General features: G+C 38.9%; 1 protein-coding gene across 5 annotated transcripts in view; it reads right to left on the bottom strand.

Annotated features, from left to right (window-relative positions):
* WASHC5 (WASH complex subunit 5) overlaps nt 1-15,942 on the bottom strand; it is a 73,876-nt gene that overhangs the window by 47,923 nt on the left and 10,011 nt on the right. For all 5 annotated transcript variants that reach the window (XM_069081197.1, XM_069081195.1, XM_069081199.1 and 2 more), the window contains exons 4-9: nt 15,309-15,393; nt 11,952-12,052; nt 9,304-9,496; nt 6,157-6,309; nt 4,660-4,773; nt 1,999-2,170 (exon numbers count right to left, since the gene is read on the bottom strand). In XM_069081197.1, the coding sequence (XP_068937298.1) occupies nt 1,999-2,170; nt 4,660-4,773; nt 6,157-6,309; nt 9,304-9,496; nt 11,952-12,052; nt 15,309-15,393 (818 nt within the window). The remainder of the gene's footprint in view (nt 1-1,998; nt 2,171-4,659; nt 4,774-6,156; nt 6,310-9,303; nt 9,497-11,951; nt 12,053-15,308; nt 15,394-15,942) is intronic.

Raw genomic sequence — 15,942 nt, 5'->3', positions numbered from 1 at the left:
GGGCAATTGGGGTTAAGTGACTTGCCCAAGATCACACGGCTAGTTTTTGTGTTGAGTCTGAGGCCAGATTTGAACTCAGGTCCTTCTGACTCCAGGGCCAGTGCTCTATTCGCTGTGCCACCTAGCCGCCCTGAGCTCCATGACTTCTAAACATCGGTACTGTTGTTTGGCACAGTGACATAAAAAATTATAGTAAAGCCAAACCATTGGGAAAACCAGCGAATTTTATAACCTAGAGAGAGGTAAGCACTAAGGTGTATTAATAAACCTAAAGATTTTGAGATTTTAGAAACAACAATCCCAAACCCCAAAGAGAAAGAACTTTAGGCTGAATACAGATCCCATGCATGAGAGTTTTTGAATTTCATGGGGCCATGTGTTAAAAAAAACCAAAACACTGAATTCCAAACAAGACTGCCAACAAAACTGATTAAAAACTGTATTACTACTACAGATAACTCAAAGCCTGCAGAATCATCTCCTTCAGAAATTTTAAAAAACTTTCTGAGATGGGTTAGGTTCAATCTTTTGTGACAGTAGAAGGATGGGCTGATTTGACTGAATCCATCAACAACCACAGTGACAAAATGGTTGGGAAGCTGGTGTTCAGGGGAAAAAAAATAAAGTGACCAGAAATAATAAGACTGGAGAAGACTGGAAACAAACAAATGTTTCTATTTTTTTAATTGGATAAGAAGGTGGATACTTCATCATAGGCTGCTGTAGCTGACAGAGTGCTAGATGGAGTTAGGGAGAATAAGAGTTCACATCCAGCCTCAGACACTAGCTAAATGGTAGCCCTAAGAAAGTCACTTCAGTGAACTCTCCTGGACTCAGCTCCTTATCTGTAAAATGGGGGAGCTGGACTAGATGGCCTCTAGGGTTGCTTCTAGCTCTAGATCTATGGTGCTACATAAAGTTGATATAATAGAATCACAGAGAGGTAGAAGGCGGCCTTATCTGACTTTTCAGAAAGAAACAATCACTAGACCATCCCAGAAAGGTGGTTGTCTTGTCTTTATTGGAAGAGCTCTTCTGGGGAAGAACCCATCACCTCAAGACGGCCCATCCCCCTTGTGCACAGATGAAATGGGTTGCCTCAAAAGGTGGTGGCATTCTTATAGTGTCATATTTTGTTACATACATATGCTACAATTTGATCAGCCATTTCATAATCTATGGATACCTACTAAGTTTCTATTTTTTTTGCTACTGTAAAGAATGCTATACAAGGTCCTATGTGAATAGGGACTTTCTGTCAATGATGGTCTATGAGGATCTTGTTATGTTCTAATTCTGAACTGAAACCACCAGACTAGTGTAAATTAGAGCTAGTCTGTGGTACCCCTTATTTTACAGATAAGGAAACTGAGGCTCAGAGAGGTTAAGTTACTTGCCCAGGGTCATAAATCTAATCAGTATTTGAGGAAGGAGTTGAACATATGTTTTCCTGCCTCCAAGTCCAGAACCCTAGACACTAAACCATACTTCCTCTCTAAAGGATGAAGTACAAACTCCACTGGACATTTAAAGTCCTCCAAGATCTATCCCCAATCTGCCTATCCCCCAAATGACTCCCATTCCAAATAAACTGGTTTAATCAACATTTCCCCACCATCCCTTTTATGTCCCTATCTTTGGTCACATAATCTTCCTGCCCGGAATACTGGTTCATATCCTTGATGACTACTTAAAAACTATTCATTTTTAAGAACCAACTAAAATTTTTACCTCCTCTGTAAAGCTTTTCTTACTCACCCAAGACTTAAGAAAGCTCCCTTGATCAAAGTCACTCAGCTAGTGAAGTGGCAGAGCTGAGACACATACTCAGATCTTTGGGCTCTAACTCTAGTCCCTCGTTCTACCAAGCCTTGGGGTCAGGTTTTTATTTAAGGGATCTTCTCCTCTGAACCGCTACACTTTATGAAGGAGAATGGAACTCTGTTAATTTTAAACATCAGATTTCACATGAAAGGCTATGGATATTATGGGTATTACCTGAGTCCGTAGTATGAAGCATCAACCACCGGATAGTGACATTGCAATCTCTCAGGCAGTTCAGCAGCCTTGGGATGTTATCCAGAACTAATTCCTCCCTTAAATAACCTTCTTTTAGAAACTGCTGCACTTGGGAATGTACTCGCTCACCGACACTGGCATATCTGCTTGCCTTGAGGGTACAAAAATTTAATCAGTTCAACAGAGAGTATTACAGACACACACACACACACACACAATTTATAACGCAATTCACATGGCAGTGAAACATGTGGCAAACAGTTGCAGTGACTACACAAACTGAATGATATCATATGACGAATTATAGGTGTTTAAGGGGCTTGTGAGGAAGAGCTAAGAACATAGTTTGATGTTGCCAGTTATTTCACTACTGTTTGCCTTGAAATTCAAGGCAGAAGCAGCTGAAAGGTAAAAACTAGTGGGTCAGATTTTAGTGGAAAACAGAAATGGCTTTAATTTAGGTAAAGAATAGGCAGATATCTAGTCTACTTTCTTTATCCAGAGAGGGAAGTAAAATAAAATTTAAAACATTATTAGTGGCTTCTAGTTGGGTTGAGACTATCAAGTGATATTCCAACAGCAGGCACTAAACAATTTAAAATGTCACAAAGCAGAATATGTAAATTTGGAAAGGCATCTTGGTAATGAAAAATTAATACTCTAGGAGCATGAAGTAATGAACTGCACTTTCTCCAGGATATATGCCAGGAATCAAATTATTCTGTACATTATTTATAAAGTTTAATTTACCTAAGTAAAACAGGCTAGATTCTTTTTTTTGGGGGGGGGGTAGGAAGGTGGAGTACATGGAGAAAAATATTTTTTTTTATGGAGCAGAAACTTTAAAATCCAGACTTCCAGAGGGAGGAATAGGCTTTGAAAAGCTAGCTGTGCTCCCTCAAATTAATTATTCTTCTCTATCTAGGTTTTTCTTTCTCCTTCGAATTCTTATCAGATATAGAATGAAGCCTTATAAAAGAAAGAGAAGCAAACCCTTTGTACTTTTGGGAGTCCATTTTCTTAAGCCCATTTACCTGTCTATATTCCCAGATACATTCTTTTTTTTTTTGCTTTTTGGAGGGGAAATTGGGATTAAGTGACTTGCCCAAGGTCACACGGCTGGTAAGTGTTAAGTGTCTGAGGCTGGATTCGAACTCAGGTCCTCCTGACTCCAGGACTGGTACTCTATTCACTGCACCACCTAGCCGCCCCTCCTTTAGTCTTTAACTAACTGGTTGCAGTTTGACTGAGGCAGCACCCATTCAGTGATTAAGGCTTAATAAGAAATGAAGCAAAGAATGGCCTCTTAAAAAAAAAAAAGGATCTGGGAAGGGAAGACCCTCAGGGTTTCTGGCAAAAGCAGAATTCTGAATCACAGATGGAGTTGCAGTGGTAGAAACTTTCTTATGGATGCTATCATCGCCTTTCACTTTACCAATACAAAACATTGATCCCAGCCAGTTCTTTAAGAGCCAATTCTACCTACAAGAAGAAAGATGAATAAAGACAGCAAACCAAGTCATTAAGGATTATGGTCCCTTACTATGGCATATCACACTGGCTACCATTTAGGGGGCTAGGTGGCACACAGGCTTGGGTGCTGGAACTGGAGTCATCAGGTCAGATCTTCCTAGGTGTGTGTTTGTGAGCAAGGACCTTCATCTGTTTCAGTTTTCTTTTTTGTTGCTTGCTGTTTGTCCTCTGTTCTCAAAGAGGACCATGACATCAGGACCATGCCAAGGCTTGCAAATGGACTGGATTTCAGTGAGGCAGGGCTGTGCAAAGTCACCAGCCTTACTTTCTCCTCTGGAGCCATCTGGGTCCAGTGGCAAGATATGGATCAGGACAACTGGAGATGGCTCAGGATGCAATGGGAGACCCTGGGCCTTTTCAAGCTAAGGTCTTTAACTAACTGGTTGCAGTTTGACTGAGGCAGCACCCATTCAGTGATTAAGGCTTAATAAGAAATGAAGCAAAGAATGGGCTCTTAAAAAAAAAAAGGATCTGGGAAGGGAAGACCCTCAGGGTTTCTGGCAAAAGCAGAAACAACTGTTATTCACATTCATTCTGAGCCAATCAGGGCCCAAACAGAGAATAACAGCAGAACCTATTGAGAAGGCAGTTACAACAAGAAGAGATCATTTATGTAAAGCAAGACTTTGTCAATCTTTTTTTTTATATTTTATTTTAAGCAATTGGGGTTAAGTAACTTGCTCAAGGTTACAGGCCAGTCATTTCTGGGTGTGGTGCTAAGTATCAGGGCCCGGATTCGATCCCAGTCATCCCGACGCTGGGGCTGGTGCTCTTACTCACTGAGCCACCTGGCAGCCCGACTTTGTCAATCTTAAAGTGCTAATATGAAGATTAGCTTTTATCATGTCTTCCTAAAGGCTTGTTTTCTAATTATAATTAACTTCCTAAAGGTTTGTTTTCTAATTATAATGCATGATTTTAATTATGCAAGATTACTGTAGTATTTTGCTAACACAATGAAATTTTCTTGTAATTTATCATTGAATTAATGTCATTCTACTGAAATCCCTGTCTAGACTTGTCTCAAATTGAATAACATATTGATACAGTTTATGCTTTGTCTCGCAAACAGTTATGAGCAATCTTTCTTTGATTAACCAGACATACCTGCTCTTTGATGTTTGAAAGATCCAATGTGTTATTCAGAGCAGTTTTTGCTGCTTTGTAAGGTTCCCAAGCATCTGCAAGATTGACTGTAATTCCCATGTAAATGCTAATCACCTAAAACAGTAAATATTCATTCATTCAATAAATATTTAAATAAGCTACTGTGGAGGCTACAAAGTTGTATGAGATGTGGTCCAACCCTCAAGGAGCTAATAATGTAATAGAAACAAGATGGGGTTTTTAAGACACTCAACACTAATTTAAAATATATAACATATTTGAATATATATAAATGTATATCAAGTAAACTTCTCTTATCTCGTTAGAGAGTTTGCTGGAAAGCCAAACAAATCAGAGAGAGAAGGGAAGAGAACCTACTCTCAGGAAGCTTTAACTCCCAAAGAGTTAACTTTCCTTTAATTAAAATATCTCTGAATTTAGAGCTATAGCCTAAATGTAATTTCTCTGGTGGCATCTAGTCAGAAAAAAGGGACAGAATTATAACCTTCCTCTTCATCACTCAATTCTAATTCCTCTAACATGTGCAACTGTGCCTATTAACTCCCACCTCCAAGTTGTTCTTAAGAATGTCAATGAGCATGTTCATTTAGGCCACTTAGAATGTTAAATCAAGGGTTGGGTAAGGGGAAACAATGGATACTTCCCAAGAACAGGAGTCTAGAATGCTCTGTATCTTATCAACTCATAGTAATACTGAGTATAATGTTAGGTACAAGGGAAATAATTCATGGATACTGTTTTTTCTCTGACTAAATTAAAATATAAAATTAAAGATTTCAAACAAGTCTAAAAAATTTAAACATTCTCCTGAAGTATTATGAACTCTAACTGAAGAAAATCATGACATTTTAAAAGTAAAATTCAGTATAAAAGCAGACTGTACTATATGAGAAGCATCATGGCACTTAGTGCTGGATAGAGTCTTGGCTCTGGAGTAAGTGGGACTTGGTTATGGGAGGGACTAGACATGTGACGAACTACTTCTCCGAGCCACAATTACCTAAGACTAAAAGTCACAGATGGGTTGTATCTGCAATAGATGAGACTAGGTTATTGGTCCAAGGATAGGAAAGGTAAATACACACACACAAAATTAAAACTATGTGAATAAATTAATGGTTAACAGTGACCATGGAAACATATTATTTTAATGTGACTTTACTTTAAAACCCACTATTTATAAAAACAACTAAAAGGTTCCACAAAAAAAATTTGGACCTCCTGAGGAGGTCTATCTAACATGTTGGAAGTCTTCCCCTAAATCCATTCACACCGTGGGAGCATCAATGGAGCCCAAGATTTGCTATGTCGAACCCTAATTCCTTACTCTTACTAACTGACTGGCCCACCCTCTTTTCTGGTCAATCATCTTTTTGATGAAAAAAAAAAGAAAGAAAAAAAGAAAGGAAGGAAGAAAGAGCATTTGGTAAGAGCATAAAGTCTGGTAAAAAGTTAATGTAGAATAAGGATATGTACCCAGTTATCTGGAAAATATTTATCCACTATTTCTCTCATTTTTGCTTGATGGTTATGAAGAATAGATGGCTCAAAATAGAGGATCACGTAGAGCATAGCTGCTTGATTTGCAAGGGCAGTGCTCCGGTGCTCTGGCAGTGGATATGCTGAAACCTAGAATAAAGAGGAAAACCCCCCGATGCTTGAATTTCAGGATATTTTCTGTCACACACTTGCCAAATGGCTGATACATACCAGCTGTTCTAAATCTGTGTTGTTTTTTTTAAGAACAATTTATTTAATAGATGTCATACCAAATACACCATCAAGGCTGCATAAAAGGAAAAGCTTTCAAAATATAGTCACTCAGTACAGAGATTCTCAAAGTATAAAAGAATAATAGTAAGATAGTGATTTGTTCTTGCACCATGTCTATCAAAAAGATTAGAACAAGATGAATAATAATAATGAAAAAGAATAATAGTTTCTATTTCTATAATGCTTTTATGTTTTCAAAGTATTTCATGAATACTCTCTAATTTGAGCCCCACAACAGTTTTGGGAGGTAGACACTACAGATATCAGAAGTAAAAGTTATAGGGCGGCTAGATGGTGCAGTGAATAGAGCACCGGCCCTGGAGTCAGGAGGACCTGAGTTCAAATCCGACCTCAGACACTTAACACTTACTAGCTGTGTGACCTCAGGCAAGTCACTTAACCCCAACTGCCCTCCCCCCCCCCAAAAAAAGTAAAAGTTATGATATCAAGCTCAACTAATATCTCTACAAAGTGCTAACATTTGAAATTAGGTTACTAACCTAATGTGTGATGAAAAACTATAGACTAGAAATGCTGGTAATACTGTACTAATGCAAATCCAAATGAACAGATAAACATTTATTAAATTTTTTTTATCCAACAAACATTTATTAAGCATCTTTACTTGCCAGGTACTGTCCAAGGTCCTGAGGACACAAAATTAAATAATACTTGAATTTAAAGAGCCTATACCTCAAGATTCTACTTTAAAACAGTGTTTTGTAGACTGACTTTGGTATCTCTAACTAGAATTACAGGGATCAGACCTATAAGACCCACCAACTATTGGGTGGTAGTAGAACTAATCCTAACATTTCTCCCTTCTCTACTATTTGTATCCATCTACAAAGGAGAACGGAGGCCCAAGCATCATTTTTTTTTTTTTTATTAAGCAATCAGGGTTAAGTAACTTGCTCAAGGTTACACGGCCAGTTATTTCTGGGTGTGGTGCTGAGTGTCTGAGCCCGGGATTCGATCTCCAGGTTGTCCCAACACTGGAGCTGGTGCTCTTACTCGCTGAGCCACCTGGCTGCCCCTAAGCAATTGGGGTTAAGTAACTTGCTCAAGGTTACATGGCCAGGTGTTTCTGGGTGGGTGCTAAGTGTCTGAGCCCCGGATTCGATCTCTAGGTCTTCTCAACACTGGAGCCGGTGCTCTTACTCGCTGTGCTACCTGGCCGCCCCCCAAGCATCATTTTGATGGAGGCAATGTTTACAAGGGTAAGTATAGCCTTTATATTTTAAGTTATTTTGTTTCATTAATTTTAGGAGATGGTAGGAAGAAGGACAAAGTAAAGGAGAGATGTAGAACAAGGTAAGGGAAAAGGTCAAGAAATCACAGTGACTATAAGAGTGGACAGGAATGAAGGATATAAAAAAAATCCTCTGTAGTGGGCAGCTGAAGTTGGGCATAGGAAAGGAAGAAAATGAACTGGTACTGAATGTGATGTCATGAGTCCTTAAATGGTAAGCCATTTTCAAAAAGGCAACTAGTAGGTTGTCTAAATAGAGCTTCTTAAATTTTTCCCACTTATGATCCCTTCAGTGCTTCTTAAATTGTGGGCCACAGTAACACAGTAAAGGTCTCCTTCCTGATTATTGGTTAGTATTCACAGTGACAGTCTGTAGCAACTGCTTGTCACATCTAGAGAAAATACCGAATAGTACAGACTATGGAATGATGAAGTCTAACGTTTATTGTCTTCAACACCCTCTGAAGCCAGTGGAAAATTCAGATAACATGGAGTGAATAGAATATGAATATAAAAAACCCAAACCTCAACAATACGACATTATCTGGCAAACCCCAGTTGAAGGGAAACTTTTAAGTAGACAAAAATAACTTTGTTTTTTCTAAGATACTGCACACTTGATCCAATTAGCTGCTTCTCAAATCTGGGTCAAAATTTTTTGAGGAAAAATGAATAACAAGGCTTATTCTGCATAACTCAAAGGGTGACTTCAGAATCCTGCATTAAAACATCTTCATAGAGTAATAAAATATTAAGAGCTGCGGAGGACCCTGAATGTCATCCAATTCATATGTGAAGCATGAACCTCCTAAAACAGATAAATGAATACCTCTGCTTGAAGGCCTCCAGTGGTGGGGGAAACTTTCATGCTATGCTGGTTTAGAATTATATACTTTATAAAGTTTGATAAAAAAAAAGCCTTTGGCAAATTCATTACGCCTTTTAAGAAGGATTATGTAATTTCTTTCTGATGATGAGTCTCAGTATAAAGAAGATAAGATATATATTTCACAGCATTCTTATTAATTTTCAAAAATTAATTTGCATTTGAAGAGAATATAATAAAATTACTTTCTATTTCAATGATGGCACTTGGCAGATTTTTTGAAGGAGGACTAACATGTAGCCTTGCACCTGCATTTGGTTTACATTTCTTTTACTTTCATTATAATTACATTCTATGGTCATTTCAATTCTTTTTAACTCTTTGGAGAGGGAAGAGAAGGAAAGAGTTCTTATAAAGATGAGAACAGCATTTAAGAAAATGAAAAATCCCCCTATCTCACATCTAAGCAAAATAGTTTTAATGCTATTCATATATGAAGCTTAACTAATGTGCTCATTTTTCCAAATCCATCAAGATTTGAATGGAAAGCAAAGCTGTGTAAGTCAAATGCCACTACAACAAAGGACTCTGGAACAAAAATAAGTCCAAGATCTAGTCTGCTTATTTAAACAATTGGAGATACAATAAAATAATTTCCTCAGATCTTAACACCGCCTGCAATGCATTAACTTTACAAAAACAAAAATGAGAAATAATGGACAAATTATTTTAGCATAGATAATTTTAAATTTAAAATGAATTCAATTCCTACCTGGTTGTAAATATCATCAGATCTTAATCGCCCAATAACCATGCTGACAAAAGTTTCACTAATGGGCACCCTGCCAAAGTAACTCTCTGGATAGTTGGGTGGTCTTTTGGCTCCTGGTTGGCTAGAATATCCTGTGCTACGAAGGAGTTTACAAATATCATCCATATTTGAGTCAGCAGAAGATCGAGCAGCACTGTCATATCAAAAGAGAAAATACATAGAAATCAGAAATTTTAATTCAAAAGAGTGGAAACCTGCGGCAACAGATTCAGATCAACTGTAGATCAATTCATATACTTCAAACACAAAAACCAGGTCCAGTATCAGCCTGATGCAACATAACTAATTTATGAGATGGGCATTAGTTCTGTCTTCCAATGTCAATGTTTTACAATAACCAATGTCATTAAAAACATCAAAGCACCATAAAATCTGTAAAAAAATTTTTTTTCCATTTTTTTTTCCCCATTAGAAGGCTGTTTCGTTCTAATAGAAGTCTTTAAAAACTTCCTTTAGGCAGCAGCATGGACTAGATGACCACTCATTCAAGTGGACCAGATATTGTTAAACCAAATGTCAGTAAGAACTACACAGGAAAAGATGATGTATTAATAAAAGGAGTAGTAACTGCCAACTGACTTAATTCAGAGGGATTCAAAAAGAGAAAAGACCCATTTTCAAAATGAGATTTTAAAGGTTTTCCCCACACCCTAAATCCTACCAGGAATAGAGGTATAGCTGCTCACATGGATTTTAAAAATCAGTTTCCACTGATACTAATGTGAATAAAGTATAAGCTGGTGGTCGTGGGATAAGTAAACCTATCAACATATTGTCAAGGACCAGTGAGGAAGGAGACTACTTGGGCAAGTGAACCTATATTAGCCCCTCATTCAAAAAACTCCACAGGCTTCCTATCACCTCAGGATCAAAAGTAAAATCCTGTTTGGATTTTAAAGCCCTTCATAACTTGGTCCCTTCTTATCTTTTCAATTGTTTATACTTTATACTGCTCCACACAATCTACAAAAGACACTGGCCTCCTGGCTGTGTCCTGAACAAGACCTTCTGTTTTCTAACTCCAGGCATTTTCACTGGCTGCCTTCCATGCCTGAAATGTTCCTCCTCCTCATTTCTGCCTTCTGGTTGCCTTTAAGTCTGTTAAACTCCTATTTTCTGTAAGAAGCCTTAATGCTACTATCTTCCCTTTGTGATCATCTCCAATTTACTCTGTATATATCCTGTTTGTATTTGTTAGTCAGTTGTTTCAGTTCTGTCTGACTCTTTGTGACCCCATCTGGGGTTTTCTTGGCAAAGATACTGGAGTGATTTTGCCATTTCCTTCTCTAGCTCATTTTACAGATACAGAAGCTGAGGCAAACTGGTTTAAGTAACTTGTCAAGGGTCCCACAGCTAGTAAGTATCTGAGGTTGGATTTGAACTCAGGTCTTCCTGACTCCAGGCCCAGAACTGATGTAATATGGCATTTAGCAGTGATGGCTCAATAAAACCATAGTTAAGTACTCTATTTTCAAATGCTCATGGACACAGAGTTCTTGAATCAGAGATTGGTAAAAGCAAGGGTTAAGACAGCAGGGAACATGAAGAAGACATCCTCCAGTGAGGAAACTCAGGAACCAAAGAGTGGAAGCAGACAGGAATATTTGGGTGAAGGTAAAAGAAAAGAGAAATGAGATTTTGTCCCTAAGGATGACTTATAGACCACACAGGCAGAAAGAGGGAAGAAATGCAGAATGTAGGGAACAGATTCCCAGTTTGCCTCTAAAGCAAGAATATAGCAGAGACAGGGCCTTCATTTATTCAGACAACTGCAGGTGCTCTCTCTCTCTTCCCAAAACAGAGCGGCTAACAACTTCTTGATTTGGTAGTTGTCTTCAAATGTCTGAAAGGCTGTTAGGTGGAGGAGGGATTAGATTTATTTCACCAGGCCCTGGAAGGTAGAGCCTGGAGTTAGGGAAGGGAGGGGGAAGGCCAATGGAAATTTGAGGTTAGGAGAATGTTCTTAATAATTACATCTGTCCCAAAGTGTTAGGGCTGCCTGGGAAGGAGGGGGAATAGAGGGATGGGGACTAGCTCCCTCTCTGGAGGTCAGAGGCCATATATATAGTGGGGATTCCTTTTGTTAATGGGTTGGACTAGATTGCCACTGAGGTCTCTTCTAATTCTTAAATGCTATGATTCTGTGATGGCAGTTAAAAATTCCATAACTTTATCTGCTGTGAGTTGGCAGAATAGACAGAATGCTAGACCTGGAGTCAAGGAGACTAGAGTTAAAATCTGGCATTAAACACTTGCTAGCTATGTGACAATAAGCAAGCCATTTAGCATCTCTCTGCCTCAGTAAGATGGAGACAGTAATAGGGGTGCTGTGAAGATCAAATGGGATATGTATAAAGTGCTCTGCAAACCATAAAGAGCTACATAAATGCTAGTCATTATTATCACTTGCTTAAGTTTTTGTATGAATAGAAATAAAGAAGTTAGAGATAAGACTTCCAAAATGCTTTAAAATAATTTGTTAAACAAAGTCGGACCCAATTTGCTCTTTAATATTTTACCGGTTTCCCTTTCAGGACATATATAGGACAGTGGTTTTCTTTTCACAAACACAAGCCAAGCATAGTCACCTGTATCGATAGTAGGAAACCAACATCCTCTCTCGGACTTCGCCTTCAATCTTTTGATCGATAACCAACAGCATGACCCCGTAGAGATACAGAGCTTCGCACTAGCCGAAGAGAACAAGGATAACCAATGTCAGGTGATCTGAAGAAAAGTATGCTATTTTCTCAGTGAAGAAGTCTGATGTTCTTAAAGGGCCTATCGTCTCACCCTCTTTCCCCACTGCCGATCTCTGAGTTTTGATTCTCTCACACCCGCTGACTTGCTGGTCCTGAAAAGGGAATCATAAGATTCCTTGCTTTCCACGGCCATTTCCAGATTCTTCCTTTATAATCACCACTCAGGTTTCTTTCCTCCAGTGAGGTTCAAATGTCCCGAATGTCCCACCCGATTCAGATTCTGGTGGCTGCTCTTTACCAATCCTTAAGGTTCTCTCCATTGTTTTTCAATGAGTTCAGTTGGCTCCCCTACTCTCTAACCTCTACATTGATGTTCCCTCAAAAATAGTTTCTCAACCTACTCAATTCCCAAGACTTCCATTCCACCTCGATTATACACAGGGACATCCACACCCTTGATCTTGCCATGACCCTTAAGTGTTCTACCTACCTCCATGACTGTGAACTTTGAAAGCCCTTTATCTAATTATAATCTCCTGTTATTCCATTTCTTCCTAAGCTTTACTGTGCTTTAAAAGTATTTTGGGATTTACTTCTACCTTCAATTCCTCCATCTTTCAGTCCTTTTTCAGTTTATCACTCTCCTTTGGCTATTACTCTTCTCTCTTGCAAACACTGACCCTTAGAGAACTGGGCCAAATCTATACTATTCTTTACCAAGGAATCACTTTCTTCCCTGTCCTACTGCCAGACCTTGCTGGACAAATCTCAACCTTGCATGATTCCCACTATCATCTTTTTGGTTATTACTGAAACATAATATACACTGAGATACTCTATCCCCTATCTCCATGCCTTTGTACTATCTGTCACCCATGCCTAGGATGCTCTCCTCCTTCACCTCTGCCTCTGCTGAATACTTGGTTTCCTTCAAGACTTGACTCAAGCACCATCTTCTTTTCCATTTCCACCCCAAGGTTATCAAGAATCTTGCATATACTTATAAATCTGCACATTGTTTCCCCTGACAGAATGTATTATATTGGGGAGGAGGGCCAATATAGAATAATATGTATTCTCCAGCAAAATGACCTCCTTGAGCTCAGGAACACTATTTTTGCCTTTATTTCCCCGGTTTAGTGACTGACTAATCTACCTCTGCCCCTTCTATTCACAAGCTGCTGAAGAAAACTGGACACAGTCATGCAGTGGTGCTAACTGGGCAAGTTTCAGCAAGATAATTCTTCTACTCCTCAGTCATTGATTCTCTATCCCTTTTATCACAATGGCCATTCCAAACCATTTCTTCTCTCCTCAGGCCTCCAGGAGCATTTCTTTCCAGGACCTCACTTCATACTTTAAAGAAAATATAAGCCATTTGCTGAAAGTTCCCCTTTCCCCAACTCACAACCTTTTGACATTGATCTTCCCCTCCCCTGCCCCTAGTTTCTTTTATTTTATTCTAGTTTTTGGTGAAGAGTCCTCTTCTCCTGGCCAAGGCTATCCTCTTGAGTCTTCTCTAGCATTCTGCTAGAGAATATATAATATATATATATTTTTAAAGCAATCGGGGTTAAGTAACTTTCTCAAGGTCACACATCCAGTTATTTCTGGGTGTGGTGCTAAGTATCTGAGCCCAGATTTGATCCAGGTCATCCCGACACTGGAGCCGGTGCTCTTACTCACTGAGCCACCTGGCCGCCCCTAAGCAATTGGGGTTAAGTAACTTGCTCAAGGTTACAGGGCCAGGTGTTTCTGGGTGGGTGCTAAGTGTCTGAGCCCGGGATTCGATCTCCAGGTCATCCCAACACTGGAGCCGGTGCTTTTACTCGCTGTGCTACCTGGCCGCCCCTGAATATATAATATTTTAGAATGGTCCTCTTCCCTAATATGATATACAATATTCTTGAGTTGTCCTTATCTGTATCTTACCACTTGGTCCAGATAGCTCCAGAGGAGAAAGTGAGGCTGGTGACCTTCCACAGCCCTCCCTCACTTAAATCCAATTCACTTGCAAGTCATGGCATCACCTTCCTGATGTCGTGGTCCTCTTTGAGAATGAAGGACAGACAACAACATGTAATATTCTATAATCTCCCTCCTCACTAATCTCTTTCTAAATATTGATTTCTTCTTTGCTGTCTAAAAACATGCCCAAGTATTCCCCATCATTGAAAAATCCTCACTAGATCTTGTCATGTTCCTAATTATCTTCCTCTACTTCTCTCCTCCTCAAATTTCTAAAATCAGATGTACCCTTAGTCCTTCCATTTTCCCTCCTTCCATTTTCTTCCAATCCTCTGCAGTCTAGTTTCTAAACTCATCATTAAATTGAAAATGCTTTCTCACAAGTTACCAATGATCTCTTATTTGTCAACTCCAATAGGCTTTTCTCAATGATATCTTTGCAGCCTATGACATCACTGACCACATTCTACTCCTGGACAATCTCTTCTCTAGGTTTTCATGACACTGATAACTCTTGGTTTTCTTCCTAGTTATCTGACTTTTCCTTTTCAGTCCCCTAACTGGACTATCACCTATGAGATGCCAAATATCTGTGAGTGTTCCCTAAGACTTTATCCCATACATTTTTCCCTTTTCTCTCTATGTTAACTCACTTGATGACCTCAACAGTTCCAATGGATTCAATGACTATTTCTATGCAGATGAGTCCCGGGTCTATACAACCAGCTCTCATTTCCCTTCAAAGTTCCAGTCATGGATGTCCTATAGGTATCTCGAATTCAACATGTCCAAAACAGAACTTCTATTTCCTCCCAAACCTAAATCTCTTTAGAATTTTCTTTCTATTAATGAGGACACCACAAAACAGACATCCAGATTTATAACCTTCGTATTATCCTTGATTCCTCATTTTCACTCATTTGAAGTATCCAATCATTTGCTGACTCTGTCTTCACAACATCTCTTGAATATGTTCCCTTTTCTCCATTCACAGAGACATTTTCCTTTTCACCTCTTGCCAGGGTTGTTTCAATAGCCTCCTAATTGGTTTTCATGCCTCTATACTCCCCACAATCCAATCCCTAGGATATGGTTGCTATTTAATAAATATTTGTTCAGTTGACTTGAATCTGTGAAATCTGCCCTACACCTGCTGCCCAAATTGGAACTTTAAGCCTTTAGTGCATTTGACAGTCAAAGGTTTTAAACGAAGAAAAAGTGACGCTGAATTGATACAAAAAATTTTGCTTTATATCGTTAACGTTAAAAACTTACTAGAAGTTGCTTTCCATCCTCGTTGAGCAGAACAGTTTCTAATGTCTGTTGAATATAAATTCCTTCACTGAGATCATCCAGATATCTAGAAGTGAAGACACAGAAAAAGTATTTGCAAAAGGAGGAAATCGTAATTCTTTTCTTAAAAGATGTTCAAGTATAGGGTTTTGAACATAGTAGGTACATGATATTTATCTGATGAATTGAATTTCAAAGTGAGAAAGGCTAGAGTAGAGCCCAGTCTTAGGTTCTAAGGTCTCATGGTTTGCAAGGTTGCCATGTTGGAAAGTGTTCTGCAGGAAGGCCAAACAGATAGTGAAAACAGAAATATCTGGCTGTGTGATAAGGTTTGTGTTGATCCTGTATCTATGCTCTGGAAACACTGACTGTAGAAGTCAGTAGCAGGGTCAGAAGCCCATATTAAGATCAGGCCTGGGAGAGAACCCTGACTACTCTGTGCAGCTGCATAGACTCAAGTATAGGGCTGCAGGTGATGGGACCTCTACAGGAGCAGAACCACAAACTGCTATTTACACCACTCAGATGGCCTAATCACAAATATTTCAAGGATATCAAAATGTGACCAAATATAATTAGTTGAAAGAATGAATAAGATATACAAGTACTCAACAGC

The sequence above is a fragment of the Petaurus breviceps genome, unplaced genomic scaffold (genome assembly GCF_028583685.1).
Source record: "Petaurus breviceps papuanus isolate PSGF00001 unplaced genomic scaffold, PetGlider_PUasm1.0 98, whole genome shotgun sequence".
Classification (NCBI taxonomy): domain Eukaryota; kingdom Metazoa; phylum Chordata; class Mammalia; order Diprotodontia; family Petauridae; genus Petaurus; species Petaurus breviceps.
This window is presented reverse-complemented; position numbering and strand designations above follow the sequence as displayed.